This window comes from Neolamprologus brichardi, chromosome 7 (genome assembly GCF_056152115.1).
Source record: "Neolamprologus brichardi isolate AB-2024 chromosome 7, ASM5615211v1, whole genome shotgun sequence".
Classification (NCBI taxonomy): domain Eukaryota; kingdom Metazoa; phylum Chordata; class Actinopteri; order Cichliformes; family Cichlidae; genus Neolamprologus; species Neolamprologus brichardi.
In genome coordinates this window covers 11109118-11120910 of record NC_142110.1, presented here as the reverse complement: position 1 = coordinate 11120910, position 11793 = coordinate 11109118, and the positions used below count along the sequence as shown (strand labels likewise).

At 40.6% G+C, this 11793-nt stretch overlaps 2 protein-coding genes across 2 annotated transcripts; one reads left to right on the top strand and one right to left on the bottom strand.

Annotated features, from left to right (window-relative positions):
* The first annotated feature begins 495 nt into the window (after nt 1–495).
* Nucleotides 496–7579, top strand: dnaja2b (DnaJ heat shock protein family (Hsp40) member A2b). Its single transcript, XM_087843091.1, has 9 exons — nt 496–641; nt 1553–1612; nt 1956–2182; nt 2266–2346; nt 2459–2592; nt 2705–2901; nt 3046–3190; nt 5329–5456; nt 5544–7579. The coding sequence occupies exons 1-9, from the start codon at nt 564–566 to the stop codon at nt 5730–5732; spliced, it is 1239 nt and encodes a 412-aa protein (XP_087699217.1). The 5' UTR covers nt 496–563; the 3' UTR covers nt 5733–7579.
* A 144-nt stretch (nt 7580–7723) lies between these two features.
* On the bottom strand, nt 7724–11122 carry LOC102792366 (uncharacterized). The gene is made up of 12 exons (XM_087843090.1): nt 10881–11122; nt 10647–10766; nt 10464–10560; nt 10209–10332; nt 9840–10102; nt 9428–9746; nt 8944–9341; nt 8578–8862; nt 8320–8496; nt 8126–8230; nt 7945–8036; nt 7724–7859 (listed from the first exon to the last, which is right to left on the bottom strand). The coding sequence occupies exons 1-12, from the start codon at nt 10994–10996 to the stop codon at nt 7784–7786; spliced, it is 2172 nt and encodes a 723-aa protein (XP_087699216.1). The 5' UTR covers nt 10997–11122; the 3' UTR covers nt 7724–7783.
* Between the last annotated feature and the right edge of the window lie 671 nt (nt 11123–11793).

The following is an 11793-nucleotide window of genomic DNA, read 5'->3' as shown; positions in this document are numbered from 1 at the left end:
GACTGATATTTGATCAGTGATCTTGTTAAAATTACATTTATGTTGTGTCAGCCTAACAACTATTAAGCATAGGCTCAGCTTAAATAAAGACTGCAGGGCTTACAGCTGTTGAGCATGGTGGTATTATGGTACACTCAAAGTTCTAAAAGAAAATAACCATAACATATAATAAGTCTGGAAAATGTATCTTCTGGGACATATTTTTAACCAGATTACCAATGTGGAAAGTGTGACTTTCATAATTTAAACAATGTTTTGTAACAGATTAACACAGTCCCTAATGTATTTTCTAGCACTAAATACAATAAAGTTTCGAGTGGTCACTTTTTGGTAAACGCACACAAAATCGGTCATTAATTACACGTATATCATACAAATTAAACGAAAATGTATTTGTTTTGGAATAATAAGTATGTGCCATGTTTCAGCATCTTTTTGTCAGGGGGTGTTTGTCTGTGCTGTTTCTGGCAAAAGTCCGGACAGTCCCAGCCGGTAGATCCGCGTATCGTCGCACAGCTGAACCTCCTCCGGAGAAGGTCTCTCTGTAGTTGCCGGTTAGCGTCATGTCGGGCGTTGCTGATACTAAATTGTACGACATCCTCGGAGTTTCGCCGTCTGCGTCTGAAAATGAACTTAAAAAGGTACGTAAATGTTACAGTGAAATGAATGTCTTGGAGTTCAAACAAAATTGAAAAAAGAGGAAGAGAGGTCACCAGAGCAAATGTGGCCTAGAAACAAGCTAATGGATGTTTAGCTAGCTTAGCCAGTATAATGAGCTGGATAACAGCGGGATACATCACCGGACTTTTAAACATAATTTAAGCGACACATTGGCATTGAATGATTAATTATAATTGTTCCAAATACGTGATAAGGATTAAGTTAGTCTCTTTAAAAACAGAGATATCACTGGTAAACACGAGTGTGATAGCTTGCCGGCTACTAATGCTAAATTCCAGCAAATAGTCCCCACCAACTCGAAACAACACTCGCTAAATAGACACTTAGCTTAATATACTGCCAACCCCAGTGTAATACTTGATCATGCTTATCAGTATTGATGTTAAGCAACGCTATAAACAACATGTGTGATGGTCACAAGTGTAATGATAACAACAACAAGCTAACGTTTATGCCACCATTCGTGCAGCTACATTAGCCAACGTCCAGGCGTTATTCCCTTTAAAATCCATTCAAACATCAAGCAGATGCTAATGGCTCATATTTGACAACTGCTGCGTCCTCTGCAAAACCCGACATAACACAACTTATACAGCTTGTGTATTCATCTTATTCTTGTCTCGAAATAAAGACCTTGTATTTCCGTCTATCGGGATTCAAAATAACGCTGGCAAGTCAAAAGCTGTTAATATTTGGAAGCAGTGTTGTTGAGTTTCTGACATGTTACATGCAACCATGATCTTGACTATGTCCTGATGTTTTAGACAGCAAGCTAATTGAAACGTCTTGCTACAGGCACATGAGCTTAGGTCTGTGACCCAGCTTTCTTCACGCTGATTTTTTTTTTTTTTTTTTTTTTGGTTTATTACAGGCCTACCGCAAATTGGCCAAAGAGTATCACCCTGACAAGAACCCTGAAGCTGGAGACAAGGTATGATGCACCAAAACAGTAGTGTTAGCAACAGCACCAAAGGATGCTCAGTTGATCAACAATTGGGCATGCAGAAATGATGTCGCCTCCATTTATAATGATCACATAGCCCAGTGCTTTGAGGATTACTCCTAGGCACAGATCAGAGTACAAAATGTGACACAGGCTTTCCACTAGAGAAGAATGCTTTTTAAAATTATATTTATTTCTCTATGACACAAATCTTAAAGCCTCTTTTAAGTTCTTTGTGCTTTGTAAAAGGGAACTGTTGTTGAGGTGCACTGAATTTCTTTTCTTCATGCACCAGTTCAACCTGTCTGATTGTGCTTTGTTCGTTTTCTAGTTTAAAGAGATAAGTTTTGCATATGAGGTATTGACAAACCCAGAAAAAAAGGAGCTTTATGACCGCTATGGAGAGCAAGGCTTACGGGAGGGAGGAGGAGGAGGACCTGGCATGGAGGATATCTTCTCTCACATTTTTGGTGGAGGACTGTTTGGGTTCATGGGGGGACAAGGAAGAGGACGCAATGGAGGCAGGAGGAGAGGAGATGATATGGTACACCCGCTGAAGTAAGTGTTGTTGTTTGATGGATGCTTCAGTGGATGGTGCATATGTAATGCAGTATGTGTACTTACAAATCGTGTTGTTACAGGGTTTCACTTGAAGACTTGTACAATGGTAAAACCACAAAACTGCAGCTCAGTAAGAATGTGCTGTGTAGTGCCTGTAATGGGTGAGTTTCTTTTTTGTTAAAATTATATTGATTTGTAGTTTTAAGGCTGTCTGAATGATTTGCAGTTGTTCTAAATGGACAATAATGCTGATACTTTACTGTTGGCTTTTAGTCAGGGTGGTAAGGCAGGAGCTGTGCAGAAGTGTGTAGCATGCAGAGGACGGGGCATGAGAATCATGATTAGACAGCTGGCCCCAGGAATGGTTCAGCAGATGCAGTCAGTCTGCACAGATTGCAATGGGGAGGGTAATGTATCCCCACACACCTGCAAACTGACATTAAAAACAAAGTTAATGTACAAACCGCAGCAAAACAGCTCTCTGAGGTCCTCTATTCTGTGTGTGTGGTTGTTGTCCAGGTGAAGTGATAAATGAAAAGGACCGCTGCAGAAAGTGTGAGGGTCATAAAGTCTGTAAGGAGACTAAGGTTCTTGAAGTTCACGTGGACAAAGGCATGAGACATGGACAGAAGATCACATTCACTGGAGAAGCTGACCAAGCACCAGGCATGGAACCAGGGGATATAGTTCTGGTGCTGCAAGAGAAAGAACATGAGGTACCCCAAAACAGACAGCTCCTATTGATTACAAAACTGTTTTTAATAATAGAATAACTTGGATAATGAATAAAGTCTACATTTATCCAAGCAATTTGATGTAATCAACCTAAGCAACAAATATGGGTTTTATATCTCAAATAGGATTTCCGCCGTGATGGCAGCGATCTTCACATGGTTCATCGTATCGGCCTGGTTGAGGCTCTGTGCGGCTTCCAGTTCACAGTCACACACCTCGACGGACGTCAGTTGCTTGTTAAATACCCACCTGGAAAGGTCATTGAGCCAGGTAAACATTTTCCCTTTACTTTATTTTTCTGTTGTGACATTCTTTCTTTTTTGGTTGGACAGAAGGAAATTTATTGGATGAACACTTATGTTTTACTGCAAGTGTTGGTGCCAGCATTTATTTTTAGGACAGCATAAAAGAGAGAATATAAACATCTAATGTGAACCAAATTGAAAACAAAATTAGATTGTTTTAACAAGTCACCTTGGTGTTGTAGAATTTTCTGGTAATTTCTCAAGGTTGTGGTATATAATTAACTGTCTTGTGAAAAAGCTGTCATTGTTTCAAGTTGTTGAGAATACTTGGGACATTTCAAACTTAACAATGTAAAATCTAACACTAGTTTTCTAAATAAACATGTAACTATAAAACTGCATTTGAGTTAAAACTCTGGCATTAGCATGTATGATAAGCACAGACACATGTATAATCTAAGTCTTAAAATATTGTTTGCATGACAATTTTGACAACTTGCACCATAGTTTATATTACACAGATTATAAATTCCAGGTTCAGAATAAATATGGAAACCACAGGCTGTATATAAAAGATGGATGTAGCTTCCATGTCAGAAAAGTCGAAATGCTGATGTATAGTATAACTAATTTTGTCTAATGAGCAGCAGGGGGCGACGTCACTTGTTCCCAAAAAGAAGCCTGTTTATATTAGGTAATCAACCAATTAGTGAAGTTGAGCTATGAAATTTGTGATAAAGTTGTTTTGTTTTAGGTTTTCTTTTGGTCTCTCTAGTTTCAAATCTTTCTTTTATCCATTCATTATTTTTAAAAAATTTTAAATGTGAAAATATTAGACCCTATCAGTAGGGGTGCAACGATACTCGTATTGATATTGAACCGTTCGATACAGTGCTTTCGGTTCGGTACGCATATGTATTGAATAATACAATTTTTTTTAATTTATTTTATCAACTTTTCTTCTGACGATGCTGTCTGTGTTGACAGCTCAGGGGATCTGCATTCGACTACTCCGCCTAGGCTGCACTGTCGAGTGCAGATCCACTGAGCGCAGCGCAAGCTAGCAAGACAGAAGCTAAGCTCGTTGCAACATGGCAAATTGAACCTCCCCCACCCTCATTCAGATCTGGCCTTTGGAACTATTTTGGTCTTCATGTGACGTATGACCCTGAAGGTAAGTGTGTCATGGACAAAAGCAAAACAGTATGTTGGATGTGCCAGCAATGCTCAATTACATGGGTTGGAACTACTGCGTTAGTGCAGTTAGCTCGTTAACGTGTTGTCGCCGTCCAGCCCCACGCACGGGGCAATCCACGGTAGCTCGTTAACAGAGATTTGCCGTGTTGTGGCATTAACGTCATTTCAGATTAACGCTGACAGCACTAGTGGGAACAAAATTAATATGACGTCACATTTACTCCGACATCATCCTAGTGCAAAGACAAGTGGAAGCAGACAAAAACAACAAGCACGCCTGCTACAAACTTTACCCGAGACATTTAGACAGCCGTTAGCACATGATTCTCCTTATAGGGACCTGATATGTTTAATATGCTGCTGAGAATATAGCTCAGAAGAAGCGTATAGTATAGCTTTTATTTTGGAAAGAGCCATTTCTCTGTAATAAACTCTCTTTTCCAAAGATGAGTGATTTCTCGATCAGATAGATTTATTATTTTATCCCTTTGTTGTTTCAGCAACATTAAATTTAAAAACTGTACGTTTGAGTTAAAATATATATTTATAATTTTAATAAATGACAAATTGAAAAAACATGAACATTTTTTTTTTGTATCGAAAAAATATCGAACCGTGACACCAAAGTATCGAACCGAACTGAACCGTGAATTTTGTGTATCGTTGCACCCCTACCTATCAGATTTGAAAGCACCATAAAGCGTAGTTTGGTTTAGGGCAAGCCTACCTTGTGGTTGACAAGTCCCTACAGTATACTGTGTCCCCTGGTTTCACTGTTGGATCAATCCCTCACTAACATAGCAACTGTGATAATGCTCAGTGCGAGAGATGATGTCAGTGGATGATATCACTGTGGCTAGATCCATCTTATATTTAGACTCTGTTGGAGAGCTCATAGACCTCGCACTGTAATGTACAATTGTTGTTGAATCTGTGTGCCGTTTCTCCTTTGTGTGTTTGTGGCAGGCTGCATTCGAGTGGTGAAAGGAGAGGGGATGCCTCAGTACAGAAATCCATTTGAGAAGGGAGATCTTTACATTAAGTTTGAGGTCCAGTTCCCTGAAAACAACTGGATTAACCCTGAAAAGCTGAATGTGAGTTGCAATAGAGAAAACAAAAATCACAACTCGCAAAATGTTAGAGTGAATACGATGTCGTGATGGATGTTTGTCTTCTTTCAGGAACTCGAGTGCTTGCTGCCTGCCCGTGCGGAGACTCCCGTTATTGCAGCAGATGCCGAGGAAGTTGACCTAACAGATTTTGACAGAAGTCAAGGTTCAGGAAGCGGAGCCAGGAGAGAGGCCTACAATGATAGTTCTGATGAGGAAGGGGGTCATCATGGCCCAGGAGTGCAGTGCGCACACCAATAGAAAGACTACAGACTTGCACACACATAGAAGCATAAAAACACAAAAGTCCCATTGCTAACACCATTCAAGATTTGCGACTCATACATTTTCCTCCTCTCAAGACTCACATGAAAAAGAGATTTTATATATATATATATATATATATATTTTAGTCTCACACAAAATTGCCCCTCTTTGTTCAGCTCCATGGTGCCCATAAGACAGAGTGATCCTGGATGTGTTATGATCATTTTATGTTTATGAACAGTAGTGCTCTTCAAAGCCAGCAGCTGGAAGGTGGCCCCATTTTCAGAGGTTTATTGAATTAACATGATTTAGATTCCTTTTGTTTTCATCCTAAATGTTTAGACTCGTCTTTCCTATAATGAAAGGTAATGTATAAAATTCAATTTTTGTTGACTGTCTTGTAAAAGATATAGTTTAAAATCTTTTACACACAAGCGCATGCTGCCGTTTGCTAAAGAGCTTGCCCATGTAAAACTAGGGTCCAGACATTACATAAACATCTGGCACCACAGGTGTTTCAATTTCAGTGTGTCACCACTATTAAAGTGCCCTGCTCCCATCAGCGCTAACCTGATTATACGTGTCATATTTTGAAAATGGGATTTGCTGGTTCTGTTCAGTTCCTAGCTGCCACACACACATGTTAAAGGCCTGACTAAAGTTACCTGCCTGCCAGGCACATTTGTTTTTTGTTTAGTTTTTTTCTCATATGTAAGCTGTTTTTGTCTATGTAGGTGTGAATGATAAGCCCCTTTTCAGACATTCAGAGATAACATTCATTAATCTTTAAAGTGAGAAAATTATGCTGTGCAGATGTATAGCACTTTTGTTAATGTTCTTTAATTGAAGACAAGTAAATTTTTGAATGTTTAGTTCTCTCCAATAGTGTAAAAAGGGGCAGGTTCTGTATTTGTACTGCATGGTGCTCCTTGGAGAGCTGTACCCTTCCCCTAACACATCCAGCCAGGGACAAACATTTCTCTTCTGGATCAGGAAAACCGCATCATATACAACTCTTCAAATTATAGTCGTTACTGATTCAAGACACATGCACATTCACAGTCTTGCCATTATTGAAGAGAGACGATCAACATTCAGACATGAAGCCGACAAGTTCAGTTGATTAATGGAAACAATTGCATGTCTGAAGCGGGGGGTTAGTGTGTTTGAGACCTCTGAACTTGAAGTTTTGTGTTCATTTGAGTGGAGGTCAAACTTGTATACTACTTGTATGTGTGTAATGCAGTGGCTCAGTGTGTGGGAGCTGCTGTGGAATGTTCCGGCTTATTAGGGTCGTAGGTATTCCTGCTTTATATTGGACTGCAGTGTGAGTGGATATTATATAAAGTTAGGGAAGGAGAAAAAAATGTTTATTTGCTGAGAATCTTCCCCACATGGACAGTTTTATTCTCACCAGGACTGAGAAGTTCTCCTGGCTTGCAGGAAAACCACTGAGCCTGCACCAAACCCTCTATGTTATACATATCTCCCTATTCTTGTTAGCCAAACCTTTGTCCCTCAACATGTTATAAGAGTCCCACCCCCCATATACCTGTAAATAAATACAGTCCTACTCCACAGGTGCATTCAGAGTCAACAGCAGTGTCTTTCTTTAGCCACAACTTTTTTTCTTACATAATGGTAATAAATGTTATGTTCAGATGAAGAGAAGTTAACGGAGCCACTGTAGACTGTTATCACGCACCTCTGTGACTCATTGTGTATTTAATTTAGCCCACGGGATAGTCTGTACACAAGGGTCATTGGTAAATTACATTATTGTTGATGCTTATGGTTGTCGAGATTATAATTAAACTGTACAATAAATGACTGCAAGTTCATTGAGCTGTTCTGTTTTCATATGTACAACCTGTACTGGTTTCTGAGCATTCTGTATAAGTTTTGTTACAACCCCGAACAAAATGAAATACTGCTGATAGAAAATCTGCACCATTAAACCTAAACACATTAGACAATTGGTGCCTCAATATATTCAAAATAAGAAAAGCGTACATTTGTTGGTATTTTTGTGACTGTGTTGTGATTCAGTCTTCTGCATCCTCCGTGTCTCTGTTCTGGAGGGCAACTGGACCCAGGAGTTCTTTAAACCCTGTGGTATTTCTAAAGGATTAAAAAATAGTGTTGAAATAAATGCGGTCAATATTAATTTGGTGTTGACTGGCAGATTCAAGAGGGTGTCATTTACCTATCTCTTTTAGACTGCATGACATAAGAGCGCTCTCTTCTGAGTTGCTCCAGACGCTCTTTCACAACAGTCTTCTGCTTGTTCTTATCTTCCTAAAAAGTAGACAATATGATAAGATAGCATGCTAATTCGTTGTTTTTTTGGTTTTTTTTAAGTATACAGTTCCTCAATATGTAGTTACCAGTGGTAGATCTTGAGTAAGGTGCTTTATCCTGTCTGTGTGTTTCAGGCCAAGCAGGTCTTCTTCTGCCTTTCTGTTCTGGATGATTGACAGGCGCTCCTGAACCTGAAAGACATGCTAACAATGTAACATCAATTCTGCTTTCATTTCTGAGTCATGAACATGCAGTGTCCCTCTCTACACCTTTGTCTCACCCTGAGCAGTTGCCTCTCTCTGTCTCTCTGTTGCCTTTGTTCAACTTTTCTTTGCATGTCCACTAGGTTGCGCATTGTCCTCTCTCTCTCCATTGCAGACACCGGTTCGCTCACTCGTTCTCTCTCCATCAGAGAAGCTTCCTTCTTTGCCTTACACTCTGACAGACTACAGTCTACCTGGAACATGGTGGGAAAATAGCTGGTTGTATGTTTTAAATGAGAACCGATCTAACCAGAATATATCAAGACTACTCTTACTGTTTCTTCTGGACAGTATTTCTGCTCCTTATAGCGATCAAGTTCAGGGTCTGTCATGTCCCACTGCTTGGACTCTGTTTCCACCTCAGTCACATCCCTGACATCCTTGCATGTTCCATAGCAGAAGTCGTCTGCATGTGGATTAGCTTCAGAGGAATCAGCCATAGGGTGTGGCTGTGCGGCTTCCTTGCTCTCTGCCACCAAAGCATGTGTTTGTAAGCCACATTCAAATACAGCTTCTCCTTCATTTGATTGATCGGCTGTTTGTCTGTTACTGAAGGCCAGCTAATAAAAATTCAGAAAGTGAACACATGAGTTCAGTGATAGTCACAGTGAATTACGTTCTGCTACACTCTTATGAAGTACCTCTTCTACTGTGCTGTACTGCTGGTTTGCAGACTGTGTGTCACAGTGATCTGGAGTACCAGACTTCAACCCAGTAGGTTTCAGCTCTTCTCCATCTCTCGCTTGATCTGACACATCACATTGTGTAGGCCATGCTTGCGTCTTCAGACTTCTTGCACCATCCTGAATCTGTCCTGTACACCCATCCGCAGGCTCTGCTGCGCTGTCTATGTCATCCTCTGGTGGTTTGCTCCAGGCGAGGGTGATTAAAGAGCCCTGGTTCTCACAGCTCTGGGAGCTCTTTAATTCACTGCCCTCTGCTTCCTCTTTGGCTCCTCCATCTGCAGCAAGACCCTCACGAGCATCTGACACACACAGGATCTCCAAGTAGGGCAGGTCCTCCATGACTGCTCCACAACCTGTTGGAGTTCAAAGCATATTATTCCCACAGTTTTAGGAATATGTTATTTTATTAGGATAATTAGTTATTAAATGTTTTTAATACCTGAACAGAAATCGTGTTTGTAAGTCCCATCCGCATTTTGGACTTCATTCACTACACTGTTGCTGCTTTTGCTTGAATCAACCATCTCAGCTTCAGCTGATCCCCCACTCATGTTTTGGACTTCTGCCTGTCCAGTGTAAGAGGACTGAACTATGATTTGCTTGCTGCTGCTGGTTTCAGTAAAGTTTGGATAAGGATTTAACATAGAGCCTGAACTAAGGGGGGCATCTGAGATCAGGAGGTGGAGCAGGTTGCTAAAGCACTGAGCTTGAAATTCAGATTTATATTTATCCCGCAAAGCCTGGAGAAGCTGTGCATTCTAAACAAAGAGACAAGATGCAACACTATTAACATTACAGCCTTTTGTAGGTTTTCTTGCTTTGACTTGTATGTTGTGATTGCCTTGACTCACCCCATCCATCATCGCTTGCAGTAAAGCACAAGCTTGGACCTCCTGAAGTTCTGTTAGATGGGTTAGAAGAAGCAGGGCACAGTCTTCTAGGAGAAGTTGGGACCATTCTCTGTAGGCCTGCACTTTGAGCTGGGCCATCGGTAGTGGTTCAGGGTTAGTTTGCTGTAGAGGGCTCTGAGTACCACTGTGTGCCTGCAACCAAGCATGAATTTGATGCAGCCTTTTAATACAGCCATTCCTCAAAGGAACTTGATGATGATTGTCTGTCGAGGAAACAGGAAAGAAGATAATGAAGTGGAGAAATGATGGAAATCAAAAAGAAGTAAATTCTAACTAAATTCTGCTGGCAAAAATAAAACTATTTATTACCATATTTTGGAGGCACTGTGAATGCTGGTGCCTGCACATCCTTTATGGAGATTCCATGTATTAATGTGATAAGTTGCTTCCTCTCCTGCTCTTGAGTCAGCACCAGCAGCTGCAGCACTGACTGCTATAAGTGGACCAAAAACGTAGCTCTATTACTTATAAAAGTAATGTTAACCCACTAAAAAAAGATCATGTATATAATCTGAGAGCAATATTATAACAGGAGTTTGCTGTCCACAGTCTGATTTGTAATACCTGCTCTATTGTCTCAAAGTCATACTCTTTCTCTTGAGCTTTTCCATGTAGCCACAAGGAGGCCTGCTCTGCTCTACGTGGACCGTTAACATGTGGCCTGAATGGACAGACAGTACACAAAGGATAGGAAAACTTGATGATTGTGAATACAAACTGTTGCATACATGGTGTTTTTTGGCTCACCATGTCTCCCAGGACTGGCGAGCAGCCAGGAGAGCTGTATAGGAAAGTTTCTCTCTCTGAGCTCTAATAGTTGCCAACCTGACGTACAGACACAACAGTTTCAGGCTCTCCCCATGGAGCCTGGAAGATAAAAGATTGATGAATCAACCCTTTCCCTCTCAGGGTTTCATGGTGGTATTTCCCCCCAAAAAACTCTCTTAAGTCAAATGTATGAAACTACTTGAAATAATTTACCTCTCATGCAGGACTGTAAGTGCATCATGTTCTTGTTGACAAACTTTGTGCAACTCATTCAGAAGAGAAACGGCAGACCAGGACTGCTCAGGACAATTTCTAAAAGATGCACTCATACAGGCCCTGAAGGGAAATAAGCTTTACCATGGTGCTTTGGCTTAACATGAATCAAACTAGATGTTTTCCATTTATAATACAGACATAATACAAAGATATGAATACCATCTTAATAGTAGACCCTAAAGTGCCAGTACGTATGGATGTGAGTGTGAATCGTTTGTCGCTTTTTGTTCTCCCTGTGCTGAACTTGTCCAAAGTATATCCTGCCTGTTGGCCTATGCCACCTGAGATGGGATCTTCCCTTTTCAACCCTTTAGTTAAATAAGCAGTGTCGTGATGGATCTACAAATTAACCCATCTGTTTTGTTAAACCATTTTCTTTGCCGTTACGTGTGCTATTTAACAAAGTTGTTTATGCACATCCTTTTTAATTTTTGGATAACACACCGGCACCTTATATCCCCGACCAGTGGCAGTGTAGCCAAGTTCAAACACTCAAGCAAAGTAGCAAAAACACGATCTATGTGTGTTACTTGTACATCCTGAAAGCTCCTGGCAACTCAGCTAAGCTGAGCATATCAACAGATGCCAAAGCTTCATCTGCACGATCCTCCAACTGTTCTACTTCCTGATGCTGTTGCCATGGCGGCATCATCTCCCAGATGCTCTTAGCTGTGGATCAACAAAGAAGTAATGAAACAGAAACATGAAGCATCCAAAGCAGACTCCATAATTGTGATTAAGGTGTACTTAGGTGACAGTGTAGAGGAACATTTCCTTACTGTGGTGCTCCTGAAGCATTTCTGTATACAGCAATTGAGTGACCACATCATACTTGACATCCACCAAGAGG